Raw genomic sequence first — 15,004 nt, 5'->3', positions numbered from 1 at the left:
CCCCAACTCCCCAATCGGCCCTGCTCTGAGCCTGACCAGGGGCTGCACCTAGGGATTGGGCCTGCCCTCTGCCACCCAGGAGCAGGCCTAAGCCAGCAGGTCGTTATCTCCCGAGGTGTCCCAGACTGCGAGAGCGCACAGGCCGGGCTGGGGGAACCCCCTCCCCCCGCCCCCCTAGTGCACAAATTTTTGTGCACCGGGCCTCTAGTATATATATAAAAGGCTAATGTGCAAAGTGTCCCCTTGGGAATTCGACTGGGAGAATGGGAGTTTGATTGCTCGTTATGACGTACACTGATCACCAGGGGGCAGCGTGGAACATGGCGGGCGACCAGCTGCAGCGGCTGGGCACTGAGGGAGTGAGAGGAGGAGGAGGTGGGGAGGCGGAGAACCTGATCAGCCCTGATCGCCAGCCAGGCCTAGGTACCCTACCTGTGCATGAATTTCGTGCACTGGGCCTCTAGTTCATGTATAACTTTTGACTTCCCCAAAACTTAATTACAGTCATCCCTGAGTACACATGTTGTAGGACCCCCACAGATACCAAAATCCCAGTTGCTAAATCCTTTATATAAAGTGGTATAGAACAATGCATACAATTGGCTCTCTGCCCCCACGGATTCCCAACAATGGTTGGTTGAATCTGCAAATGGAAAACCGGGATACAGAGGGCCGATTATATATTTATTGAAAAAAATCAGGATGTTGTGGACCCGTTGTAATTCATACCCATTTTGTTCAAGGGTCAACTGTAATTATTACCATTGTCCCTTTTTACCAGACCTACTTTCTTAGTCTGTTAATATTTGAAGCTTTCTTCCTTTAGGATTTCAGCTGAAGGGATCATCCTTTTAAAAAATGTTTTTATTGATTTTTAGAGAAAGAGAAGGGCGGGGGGGGAGAGAGAAACATTGATTGGTTGCCTCCCATATGCACCCCGACCTGGGACCAAACCTGCAAACTGGACATGTGCCCTAATCAGGCATCAAAACGGTGGTCTTTTGGTACACAGGACAACATTTAATCAACTGAGCCACACTGATCTGGGCAGGGAAGCATCTTTGAAGAGTGATTGTAGACTTGAAAGTGAAAGCACTGAGTTCTCAATAGGAAACTTGCATTCTAGAATCAGCTCTGTCTCTGTCTGGCTGAGTAAATAATCATGATTAAATTACTTGACTTCTTGGACATCTGGATATAAGAAAATAGTTATTATTTATATCAAACTTCAGAAATCCAAAAATATGTGAACCATCTAAAGTTTGAATGATTATTTTATACCTTTCAAGTGCTTGTTCACGCACTTAATTCTGTATTCTGAATACTTTCTATAAAAATAGCTGATTTAACACATTCTATTGATATATTTATTGGTTACACTCTTACTTTTGCCTTAATTATATATATGTTGAGTGGGTAGAAAAAAGTGCTTTGTGCTTTCTTCATTTATTTTAATACATTCTTTTCAGAGGTTTGAGGAATTTTTTTATTTTTATGAGTTATGGAATTTGAGAACCACGTAGGGAGCTGGCTCAGGGAGTGAACTGAACAAGATTTCTTCAGGTTCCTTCCAGCTATATTATATCTGCAGAGTTGATTTTTTTTTTCCCAGATTGTGTTTATTTGTTTTATTTCAGATGCTGAGATGAACCGTCACCTCTGTGTTTGGCTCTTTAGACATCCATCTCTTCATGGTCATCACCAGTGCCACATCCATCCCCTTGTTCATCAATTTACACAGATACATCTTGATACAAGGCTGGGGGTTTTTAGACAAAACAGGAATCACCTTCTCTATAGTCTGTTAAATAAGAATTGCTCTAAGAGATTCTGTCATCAAAACACCAAGATGCTCTGGAAACATAAAGCATTACAGAAATATATGGAGGACCTGAATAAGGAGTACCAAACACTTGATCAGTGTTTGCAGCATATCTCTGTAAATCAAGGGGACCAAAGGTCCTTGAATCAAAGACATGCTGAGTTGGCACCACTTACAGCCATTTACCAAGAAATTCAGGAGGCCGAAAAAGCAATTGAAGAATTAGAATCAATGTGTAAAAGTAAGTAAAAGATATGTGTGTGTATAAGTACAGGATTGATTTTCTAAGTTAAATGAACTTAGTCTTTTAAAAAATATATATTTTTAATTAATTTCAGAGAGGAAGGGAGAGGGAGAAGTAGAAACATCAATGATGAATCATTGATTGGCTGCATCCTGCATACTCCACACTGGGGATTGAGCCCACAACCTGGGCATGTGCCCTATCTGGGAATCGAACTGTGACCTCCTGGCTCATAGGTCGACACTCAACCACTGAATCACACTGGCTTTATTTTTGAAAGTATTATAGCTGTCCCCCTTTTTTTTTTCTCCATTGACCCCTTCCACCTCACTCCTGCTCCCAAAACTCAGTCTTTAAAAAGCCTACAGGTAATAAGCTCTACACTTGGAAAGGATAGGACTTTGTATTCTGGATGTTTGAAGTATTTCAGCTACTAAAGATCAACTACTAAGAGACTAAGCTCCTTGTGGTGCTTGCCAGGAAGTTTTTAGGGTCTGGGAGACTTATTCAGAAGCTTTAATTTATTGAACAGACCTTTACTGAGCACTGCCTACAGTGCTACATACCAAGGATACAAAAGTATAGTTCCTACCCCCATCAAAGGGTTTATTTGGTCTAGGTATTATTTCATCACCCTTTAGCCATCTCATCCCAATCACCCCCTTCCCTACTAGCCATAGGCAATCTCTAATCTACTTTCTGTTTCTTTAGATTTACTTATTTCAGGCATTTTTTATAAAAGGAATCCTATAGTATGTGTCCTTTGTGACTGGCTTTTTTCACTTAGCATAGTATTCTAAAGGTTTATGTATGTTGTAGCCTGTATCCATACTTCATTTTTTAATTGCTGAATTATGTTTCATGGTATGGTTATACCACATTTCATTTATCCATTCTTCAGTTGATGGATATTGAGTTATTGAGTTGTTTTCACTTTTTTATTATTATGAACAATGCTGCTAGGAACATTGTGTACAAGTTTTTGTGTGGACATAGATTGCTGAGTGTCTCATAACTTTGTTTAACCTTTTGAGGAACTGACACTGTTTTCCAGGTGGCTGCACCATTTTCATTCCATCCCCAGTGTCTGAGGGTTCTAATTTCTCCACATCCTTGCCAATCCTTGTTATCTGCCTTTTTGATTATAGTGATCCTAGTGAGTGTGAAGTGATATCTCCTTGTGATTTTGATTTAACTTCTTTTTTAAAAATTAAAAAATATCTTTTTAAAATATGTTGTTTATTTTACAGAGAGAGAGAGGAAGGGAAAGGGAGAGAGAAAAAAACTTGATGTGAGAGAGAAACCTCCTGCATGTACCCTCCTGGGAACCAAGCCCAAAACCCTGGCATGTGCGCTGACGCAATCAAACCCGTGACCTTTTAAGGTGCATGGGATGATGCTCAACCAACAGCCGCACTGGCTAGAGCTCATTTGACTTTCCCTGATGAATGATGTTGAGCGTTTTGTGTGTGCCTATTTGTCATGTCATCTTTGGATAAATGACTGTTCAGATCCTTTGTCTATTGAGTTATTTGTCTTTTTGTTACTGATTTGTAAGTTTTTATATTATAGACACAAGTTCTTTTTTTTTAATTGATTTTTTACAGAGAGGAAGGGAGAGAGACAGAGAGTCAGAAACATCGATGAGAGAGAAACGTCGACCAGCTGCCTCCTGCACACCTCCCACTGGGGATGTGCCCGCAACCAATGTAAATGCCCTTGACCGGAATCGAACCTGGGACCCTTCGGTCCGCAGGCCGACGCTCTATCCACTGAGCCATACCGGTCTTGGCGGCACAAGTTCTTTTTATTTTTTATTTTTATTATTGATTTGAGAGAGAGTGAGGAAGGGAGAGAGTGAGACATTGGTTTGTTGTTCCATATATTTATGCATTCATTGGTTGATTCTTTTATGTGTCCTGACCAGGGATTGAACTCCTAATCTTGGGTATCAGGGTGATACTCTAACCAAGTTGAGCTGTCTGGCCAGGGCCAGACACAAGTTCTTTATCAGATAGTTGATTTGCAGAAATTTTTCTCCCATTCTGTGGGTTGTTCTTTGAAGCACCACACTTTTAAATTTTGATGATGTCCATTTATCTTTTTATTCTCTTGTTGCTTGTAATTTTGGTGTCATATTATCTAAGAAACTATTGTATAATCTAAGGTCACAAAGTAGTATATCTTTGTTTTCTTCCAAGAGTTTTATATTTTTAGCTCTTATATTTAGGTCTTTGATCTACCTGAGTTAATTTTGTATATGATGTGAGAGCTATTTATTTTTAATTTTAGTATTTTTAAAGTATTTATTAATATTGCTATTGTCTTAGTATTTTTTCTCTTAGGAAAATTTTTCACAATATGCAGAAATTGAAAGAAAAGTAATGTTTCTAAACTCTCTTCTAGGCTTATAGTTCTGCTATTCTATAATAATAGTGATACCAGCTACATTTACTCTACAAAAATGGAAGCTTTAGCCATGCTAGATTACTCCAAGTGTGCTGGGTAATGGTTGCCACCTTTAGACAAGAAATGGCTACCCCAGTTTACTCCAAAACATCGTATTTGGGTTTATATTTAATTAGCCAGTCCCTGTTTGATTAATCACTGTTTTCTATAATTACTTAGAGACATTCAAATCATAAGCTGTTGGGGCAATATCATGCTTCTTTTCAAAAACACGGGAATTTTTGGACATACTTTACAAATATTTATCTATTGATATTCTCTAACTATTCTAACTGTTCTTTTGTATAATTTCTTGCCTTCACAACTGAAATAAAACTTAGTAGGCAGAGATTAGGTAGCTATTTAAGAGTTTTCCTGTAAGTATTTAAAACTTTTACCATCATTACTGTTGTCGGTTTGTAGGTCTAAATAAACAAGATGAAAAGCAGTTACAAGAACTTGCATTGGAAGAGAGGCAAACCATTGCTCAAAAAATTAACATGTTATACAGTGAGGTATGTTTCAGAAGGTAAACTAATCTCAATAGTGTTAATATACGCTAGATTATGCGCTGGTGCTCAAAGTACTTTCCAAACACCAGTTACTAAATCTTCTCTTACAATAAGGGTTTGGATTGGGTTTAGTGCTGTAATTTGCTACAGAATGAGATTGAAGAAATTGTGATAGATTTCAAAGAATAAAAACTCCCCCACCCCCCAGCAGCAATATTCTAAAGTTGAATCTGTTAACTAGCCAGGCAAGGGAACACATGTTGATAAAGAAATTTAGTTCACCAAGAGGAAGCATCAGGGGTTTTTAAGTCTTAGAAAGGAGGAATGGTTCATGGTGATTGTGTTAATTAAGGATTGAAAATTTGCATTCCGGATAAAATGGAATGAATCCAAAGATTTAGAGACAGTTGATTAACACAAGTCTTTAGCTCCTTACAGCTCATGGTATACAGAACTGTATACCATGTTCCCTTCTGTCATATTTGCCATCTCCTGCCTTCAGTCTTCCCTATTCTGGGAATCCAGTAGAGGAGCTTTGTGAGGTGCTGAAGGGGATCAGTTGGAGGTATTTAACCAGCTAATCAAAGTAAGATGTCTGACTCTAATATTCTCTCCCATAGACTAGATCATTTTTAGCAGAGATGGAGTATTTTAAAAATTGACAGTAGGGAGTATCATGACCCATAGGTACTTTTAGTTTGATTTGAAGGACCTTTTAGTAATAATAAAAAATAAAATTACTTCCCTTTTCTTCCTAAGAGGAAAGTTGGTTACTTTCTTTGTTAGGATGCTCCTTTTTTTTTTTTTTTTAATCACAGCTAAGAAACTATTTGAGCCTTGTCTTGGGAGTCTTCAACATCCTCTTTAAACAAAGCAACTCTACTGAGAAGGCAGGGCACAGCCTAGTGCAGTGATGGCGAACCTTTTGAGCTCGGCGTGTCAGCATTTTGAAAAACCCTAACTTAACTCTGGTGCCGTGTCACATATAGAAACTTTTGATATTTGCAACCATAGTAAAACAAAGACTTATATTTTTGATATTTATTTTATATATTTAAATGCCATTTAACAAAGAAAAATCCACCAAAAAAATGAGTTCGTGTGTCACCTCTGAGACGCATGTCATAGGTTCGCCATCACTGGCCTAGTGCTTGCTGTCATTTATGGCAGGAGAGAATGTGCAATCATGTGAGAAATGAAGACTTCCAAAGCTTTACTTTATTCATTAGATGAAAGAAGTTATTGTTCAGAACTAATAGGCAGAATCTGAAGAAAATTGAATGGAACACTAGACTTTGATCTAAACTTCTGCATTTTAGAAAATTAAGATAGTCTGGTAGCATCGTAGAGAACATCCTGACAAGTAACTTCATTGTTAAAATGAGTTGATCACTTGCTTTACGTTTAATTAGGTCTACTTATTAAAGCATTTTAGGAGTAGAATTCATTGGGATGCTATATGACTTTGTTAATTACTGATTTTTTAAAAATATATTTTGGGTCTTTTATCTAAGTTTAAGTAAAGATAGTGTATATACTATATATGTATATAGAACATATACATACTAGTGCTTATAGTTTTTCCCTTTTTTTAGCTTTTCCAGAGTTTAGTGCCAAAGGAAAAATATGACGAAAATGATGTTATTTTAGAGGTGACATCTGGAAGAACTACTGGAGGTCTGTAAAATAATTTTATTGTAAAGGATATAAGAAATATCTAAATTTTACTTTGATTTGACACACTATAACTTTAAAAGTTTCACTTTTGAAGTAGTTACTCATTTCTTAAGGGACCTATAATTAAGAAGAGTTCTCTTAAATTTGTGCCAACTTAATATTTTTTTGTGTTTTCTTTTAGGTGATATCTGCCAACAATTTACCCGGGAAATATTTGACATGTACCAGAATTATTCAGGCTATAAACACTGGAAATTTGAACTTCTGAATTATACACCTGCTGATTATGGTAGGTGTAGTTGAGGATTCTGTCCACTGATGATACTGAAAAATATTTTTCCCCTGAGCTTCATTAGAGCCATGTTGTCCTGATTTTTAAACATTTGATCTGTATGTGCTAAATACTGTGACATAGACTCATCAATCTCAGTGGCTTACCATAGTAGAGTTTTTAACTGGGAGAAGGGAGTGGGAGGGAGGGAGATATCCTCCCAGAAAGGAATATCTAAGTAAGAGAACATTTCCTTATGGAGGATAGGCATGTACCTTGCCTGGAAAAGCATTGCTTTGTTGTTCAAAGCAAAGGTAAGTTAAGGCTTTTACTCTAAAGAACTTTATGACTTATGTGATGTTTAATTGGAAGGTTTTCCAGTTAGACTAAGTGGCTAATGATATGTTAGATTTTTATGGGAATGCAGGAGAAGTTAGTCATTAGTCTTTAATTTCAAAAAGTTTCCATCTACTTGGACTGATAAAAACTTAAGCAACACAAACAATAACAAACAATGCAAGCCTTTGCTCTTGCAAGTATGTTAAGTATGTTAAATCAGAACATCTGATAGTAAGTTTTTCCCATTCTTTTAATCCACCTGGAAGTAGTTATCTGCTTGGTTACACAGTGATACACTGTAGTAGACAGAGGGGGTCATGAATAATAAACCACAAACTATCAAAGTGGAGAAAGAGGATTAATGTAAGTTAAACAATCTAGGGAAATGAAAACCGGTATATAGCATAAGTAAATTGTGCTTGGTACAGATTTTAAATACAGCCAGTGAGAGCAGAGGGAAGGAACAACCTGAGCAGCAGCATGGTGGTGGGAAAGATATTGGTGTGTGTGTAGGACAGTGAGGAAGCCAACTTCCCCAGGGCACATTTGTGACGAGAAGTAATAGGAAATAGGCTTGAGTGGATAGAGTTTGAACATCCTTGAAAGCTGAACAGACCTTGACAGGGAATTTTATTAATAAAAATGTGACTTGATAAATAAACTTTTTAAGTATATTTTTATTGATTTCAGAGAGGGAGAGGGAGAGACAAAAACAACAATGATGAGAGAGAATCATAGATCAGCTGCCTCCTGCATGCCCCACACTGGGGATCGAGCCCAAAACCAAGGCATGTGCCCTTAACGGGAATCGAACTGTGACCACCTAGTTCATAGATAGATGCTCAACCACTGAGCCACGCCAGCCAGGCAATAAATATACATTTTAAGAAGATTATTTCGACACAATCTAAAGAATGGATTGAACAGGTTAGATTTAAGGCAAAGAGGTTATTAGAATAATCCAGATATGACTGTGGAGTAGGGAGACGTGAGATAACTTCAAAGAAAGAATGGGCAAAATTTGGTGACTGGCTGACCACAAGAGGTGCTATTGCTTGCCTAATATGTCCTATGTGCAGTGTAGGTTGTTTGATCCTTACAATCCTGTGAGATAGGTATTATCAGTCCCATTTTACAGATGAGGATGTAGACTCAGAGTAAGTAACTAATCCAAGATCACACAATAAGTAATGGCATTCCGAAGATTAACTTTAAGCCTGTCTGATCCAGAGCCACACTACATACCATTAGTCTATTCTGGCACAAAGGAGATGAGCCACAGGGATTCTAACATTTGTAGCTAGCAGGATTGCAATATTCATTCATGCCATTGAATGGGATAGAAGTTACAAAGCAGAGCCAGCCCATTTGGTAAGAATAATGATAAATGGTTTTTGAATTATTAAGTTTGTAGTTATACTGAGCATTCATTTAGAAATATCCAGTAAATTGTAAAGTTTTGTAACCAGAGCTTTGGTGAGAGAACAGAATTGAAGAAAGATGTTTGATAGCTGTCAGCACAGAGATAATGTCTGATACTGAGAAATAGGTGAGGGAGAGTCTATAGAGAGGGATCATCCAGGGCACTAAACCTTGGAGAATGCCCACATTTAGAAATATAGACTAGCTCACAAATGAAAAAGAGGAGTCAGATAAGCAGAAAAAGGATGAGGACAGTATAATATGGAAACAAGAGACGAGAGAGTTTCTAGGAGAATCTAATCAGAAACAGCAGCATTATAAAAGAGAATAATGGAAAATGTCATCAGTGACCTCTGAGATATATATTTTGAATCCAATTTTCAGGAATAAGAGGGAGATAACCGAACAATAGGAAGAGATCAGTATCTCTTTCAGGTATGTAGAGCAGCCTAAACAATGGTTGGGAAGCCTCTCTTTTAGATACACTGACTCACTGGCAAAATAAAGATATTTTTTAAAGTAAGACAATGTTTTTCAAAAAGCAGGCATTTTAAATATTTTACTCATAAAAAGGAACACTTGTGCACTGCTGGTGGGAATGCAGACTGGTGCAGCCACTATGGAAGACAGTATGGAGTTTCCTCAAAAAACTGGAAATGGAACTCCCATTTGACCCTGTGATCCCACTTCTAGGAATATATCCCAAGAAACCAGAAACACCAATCAGAAAGGATATATGCACCCATATGTTCATAGCAGCACAATTCACCATAGCTAAGATCTGGAAACAGCCTAAGTGCCCATCAGTAGATGAATGGATTAGAAAACTGTGGTACATCTACACAATGGAATACTATGCTGCTGTAAAAAAGAAGGAACTCTTACAATTTGCAACGGCATGGATGGAGCTGGAGAGCATTATGCTAAGTGAAACAAGCCAGTCAATGAAGGAAAAATACCACATGATCTCACTCATTCATGGATAATAAAGACCATTACAAACTTTTGAACAATAATAGATACAGAGGCAGAGCTGCCTCAAACTGATTGTCAAACTGCAGTGGGAAGGCCAGAGAGGGTTGGGGGGCAGAAGGGAGGGGAGTAAGAGATCAACCGAAGGACTTGTATGCATGCATATAAGCATAACTAATGGACATAAGACACTGGGGGGTAAGGGAGGGCAGGGGATTGTCAAGGGCGGGGGGAAAAAAAAGGACACATATGTAATACCCTTTGTAATACTTTTAGCAAAAAAAATAAATAAAAATTAATAAAAAATATTTTACTCATATACCTTTAAAATTAAAGTCTAGGAATAAACCTACGTTAAAATTATAATTTTTAAAAATTGATTTATTTATTGTAATTAGGAGAAGAAAACGATGTGGTTAGAAAAAGACTAAAATAGCCCTAGCCGATTTGGCTCAGTGGATAGAGCATCGGCCCTCGACTGAAGGGTCCTGGGTTCAATTCCCAGTCAAGGGCACGTACTTGGTACCTCAGTTGCAGGCCCCCAAAAAATGTTTACGAAATTAAGCAACTGAAACTCCTTTTATTTTTTCAAAAGGCATGTGAAATCTTAAACAAATGGGCAATGTAGCAAAGCAATAGCAAAATATGTTTCCTATTGACAATACTTTTTCTTTCACTTAAAGGAATAAAAAAATATATATAGCATCATAGCTAGATTTATATATAGACATACATGATAGTCTTGTCTCCAGTTCACACACATACGTATGTTAAACAGTGGTTTTTAAATTATTTTTGATTACTAACTTTGAAAATTGTGTATAAATACAAAATTCTCCTGGAGACCATGATGAAGCTTGGTGTACTCAGCCCAAGTCAATAATTTCTCATTTAAATATTTCCGTATAAATTTGATAAAATTTATTACACTTATTTTATCAGGACTTGTCAATCATTTTTCCCCCTCTTCATGTGTGCTTTGTGAAGTTATAAAAACAATAAAAAATGTTGGGGGTAAAAATCTTCAAGTTTCATTACAAGAACATCATATTGGTACACTAGAGGCCCGATGCACGAAATTGGTGCAAGGGCTCAGCCCTTGCAGCCCTGGCTTCGTCTGGAATGTCACCCAGAAAATATCTGGTCTAATTAGCATGTTATGTTTTTATTATTATAGATTGGTAATGACAATTTTTCTGCTTTTAATTAACTTAATTACATCTAACTTTAGATTGCTAGCAATATAAGAAGTCCAAAAATATTATTTGCTTTATATGGAGCCTGTTTTCACTGTAGATAAATAGAAATAACTACACTTAAAACACACACACACACACACACACACACACACACACACACAGAAATAAAAAGTTACCACTGTCATATTCTATACCTGAAATTTGAAGAATTTTCTAAAATACATTTTTTCTCCGCCCTGAGTTGTATAACTCACTGCACACACCAAGCTGAAATAGAAAGATGCCTTAATCATTCTGAATCATTTTTAGTTGTGTTCCTTTTTTAAAAAAATATGCTTTCATTGATTTTTAGAGAGAGAGGAAGGGAGAGGGAGAGATAGAAACATTGATGAGACAGGAACATCATGGCTGCCTCCTGCACGTACCCCTAGGGATTGAGCTGGCAACCAAGGCACGTGCCCTGATCGGGAAATCCAACCAGGAACATTTCAGTTCACAGGACGATGCCCAACCAATGTTATGTTCTTATAGCAGATGTTTCTCTCTCTCCCTCTCCCTTCCTCTCTGTCTAAAAGTCAATAAACTACTCTTAAAAAAAAAAGTGTTTCAAAGATTACTGACTCAAGAGGGAAAATATTTACAGTGAATTGAAGAAGACAAAACCATGGGTAATATGACATTTGTAAAATTTGTAAAATATTACGTAAATTATTTATACACATCTGCTACCTATATGCACATAAAAAAGAATGAAAAGAAATACAGCAATATTTTAAGACTGGTTATACTAGGTGATGACATTGTAGCTAATTTAATTTCTCCTTTATACTTATGCCTAGTACTAAGCCAGGTCCTAGGGATATAGTATTGATCAAAACACAGTACTTGGCCCTGACCAGCATGGCTCAGTGGTTAGACTATTGGCCCACGCAATGAAGGGTAGCAGGTTCGATTCCTGGTCATGGGCACATACCTGGGTTACAGGTTCCATCCCTGGCCCGGTGCGTGTGGGAGGCAACCAATTGATGTGAGACACATGGATGTTTCTCTCTCTTTTCCCCCTCGCTTCTACTCTCTAAAAATCAATGGAAAAAAGGAGAAAAAAAATCAATGGAAAAATATCCTCAGGTGAGGATTAAGAAAAAAGAAGAAAAAGACTAAAATAGAGAAAGGGGGAAGGCACCTATCTTTAAAATATGCATATTAAATGCAATGTGTCCCCCCAAAAATGTATATACACTTTAACAGCTGATAGCTCAATTTTTAAAAAATATATATTTTTATTGATTTCAGAGAGGGAGATAGAGATAGAAATATCAATGATGAGAATAATTGATAGGCTGCCTCCTGCACGCTCCACAGTGGTGATTGAACCCACAACCCAGGCATGTGCCCTGACCAGGAATGGAACCTTGACCTCCTTCATAGGTCAACGCCTAACCACTGAGCCACACCAACTGGGTGATAGCTCAATTTTGAAAATGAAATGTATTTCAATAAATGCTGCCTTTATATTCAAAGTGTGTATATATTCGGGGGAGGGACCACATACGTATATATATAAATTTAATGTTTAATTAACATAGAGGGGAATTCCACAGATATACACAGCACTAGAAGCTGTGTGAAAAGAAACACTTCCATGCAAAATTTTATATATCAAATGACTTAAAGTCTTGCAGGTTTTGTTTTGAGAGCGAGTGAGAGAGAAACATTCATTGATTTGTTATTCCTCTTATTTATGCATTCATTGGTTGATTCTTGTATGTGCCCTGACCGGGAATTGAACCACTGACCTTTAGGTGCATGGGACAGTGCTCAACCAACTGAGCCACACTGGCCAGGGCTCGAGTCTTTTTTAATGGTCAGTAAGTATGCCTGCCCATTGCTCTAAAAGGAGACACTGTATCTTCCAAGAATGTGAGCAGTTTGTCCTTTGCTCTAGAGCAGTGATGGCGAACCTTTTGAGCTCGGCGTGTCAGCATTTTGAAAAACCCTAACTTAACTCTGGTGCCATGTCACACATAGAAATTTTTTGATATTTGCAACCATAGTAAAACAAAGACTTATATTTTTGATATTTATTTTATATATTTAAATGCCATTTAACAAAGAAAAATCAACCAAAAAAATGAGTTCGCGTGTCATAGGTTCGCCATCACTGCTCTAGAGGTAGACATCATCTCCAAAGCTGTTCACTATACAAACACCCTCAAAAAGATTTTCTGGAATAAAAGGGCAGGCAGGTCGAACAGAAGAAACTGGTAGAGAATTGTCTCCCAACATTAGTATGAACTCATGAGGTATTTCCTATCTCTGACCACTGAAAAGGCCTAGGAACAATGACCAGCCCAGTAAACATCCCTAGCACTCAATTGTGGTCTTGAAATATTCTTTCTCTTTGAAAGGAGAAATAGCTGGTTCCAGTGTGGGGCAGGTGTTCAAAATAATCCTGGAATATCTTGTTATATTATTACTAGAGGCCTGGTGCATGAAATTCATGCACGGGGAGGGGGAAGGGTGAGGAGGATCCCATACCCCAGCCCTCTCGCAATTTGGGACCCCTCGGGGGATGTCCATCCCTGCGGATCGGACCTAAACTGGCAGTCGGACATCCCTCTTGCAATCCAGGACTGCTGGCTCCTAACTGCTCGCCTGCCTGCCTGCCTCTAACCACTCTGCCTGCCTGCCTGATCACCCCTAACTGCTCGCCTATCTGCTAAATCCTGGTAAAATATACCTAGCATAAAATTTTCCCTATTAACCATTTTTAAGCGTATAGTTCAGCAGCATCAAATACATTCACACTGCTGTGCAACCATGAACACTGTCCATTCTCCAGAATGTTTCATCATCTCAAACTCAAATTCCATACCTATTAAACAATAATGTCCCCATTGTTCCCTTCCCCCTGGCCCTAGGTCAGCCGTGGGCAAACTACGGCCCGCGGGCCGGATCCGGCCTGGTTGGAATGAATAAAACTAAAAAAAAAAAACCGTACCCTTTTTTTTAATGATGTTTACTTTGAATTTATATTAGTTCACACAAACACTCCATCCATGCTTTTGTTCCGGCCCTCCGGTCCAGTTTAAGAACCCATTGTGGCCCTCGAGTCAAAAAGTTTGCCCACCCCTGCCCTAACCACTCTGCCTGCCTACCTGATGCCCCTAACCACTCTGCCTGCCTGCCTGATTGCCCCTAACCACCTCTGCCTCAGCCTCCACTGTTGCGGCTTCGTCCGAAAGGACGTCCAGAAGGTCGTTTGGCTGTCTGGTCTAATTAGCATATTATGCTTTTATTATTATAGATGCAGCCAATCAATGATTGTCTCTCATCATTGATGTTTCGATCTCTCCCTCTTCCTTCCTCTCTGAAATCAATAAAAAAATATAAAAAAGAGCCATGTCAAAAGAACTCAGAAGTTCACTTGAAGAGGCTCCCACTAGCCAAAGATGGGGCAAGTGGAATTTTAATCAATAATTGTCATTGATTTAAACATGCTGACTGCATTCAAATCCTTGAGTTCACAGTGATATATAAAAAAATAATTACCTAATTCATTATATTGTTAAAAGAAAGATATTGGGCCTTGCCCATATTGCTTAGTGGTTAGAATGGCAGCCTCCACACCAAAGGGTCTCAGGTTCAAGGGCACATACCTGGGTTTCAGGTTGGATCCCCAGCAACTAATTGATGTGTCTCTCACGTCGATGTTTCTTTCCCTCCCTTCCACTCTCTCTATAAAGCAATGGAACAGAAAGGTATATTAGTAAAACGTAAAGGAATAGGATCAAGCATTAATCCTGCCTTTCCTATATAACTGTATCAGTGGGTAATCAAATACTAGGCAAGGGGAATATCTCTTTATAAATTCACTTTAATTAAAAGTGAAAAAGAGCCCAGCCGGCGTGGTTCAGTAGTTGAGCATCAACCTATGAACCAGGAGGTTCGATTCCTGGTCAGGGCATATGCCCAGGTTGCTGGCTCGATCCCCAATGGGTGCGTGCAGGAGACGGCCAATCCGTGGTTCTCTCTCACCATTGACGTTTCTATCTCTCTCCATCTCCTTTCCTCTCTGAAATCAATACAAATATATAT

The 15,004-nt window shown here is 38.3% G+C and overlaps 1 protein-coding gene across 6 annotated transcripts in view; it reads left to right on the top strand.

The window, feature by feature from the left end:
- The window catches only part of MTRF1 (mitochondrial translational release factor 1), a 94,713-nt gene that overhangs the window by 38,607 nt on the left and 41,102 nt on the right, over nucleotides 1–15,004 (top strand). For all 6 annotated transcript variants that reach the window (XM_014549737.1, XM_014549736.1, XM_014549738.1 and 3 more), the window contains 4 exons: nucleotides 1,638–2,063; nucleotides 4,938–5,029; nucleotides 6,622–6,703; nucleotides 6,885–6,992. In XM_014549737.1, the coding sequence (XP_014405223.1) occupies nucleotides 1,646–2,063; nucleotides 4,938–5,029; nucleotides 6,622–6,703; nucleotides 6,885–6,992 (700 nt within the window). In that variant the 5' untranslated portion in view covers nucleotides 1,638–1,645. The remainder of the gene's footprint in view (nucleotides 1–1,637; nucleotides 2,064–4,937; nucleotides 5,030–6,621; nucleotides 6,704–6,884; nucleotides 6,993–15,004) is intronic.

This window comes from Myotis brandtii, unplaced genomic scaffold (assembly GCF_000412655.1).
Source record: "Myotis brandtii unplaced genomic scaffold, ASM41265v1 scaffold569, whole genome shotgun sequence".
Taxonomy (NCBI): Eukaryota; Metazoa; Chordata; class Mammalia; order Chiroptera; family Vespertilionidae; genus Myotis; species Myotis brandtii.
This window is presented reverse-complemented; position numbering and strand designations above follow the sequence as displayed.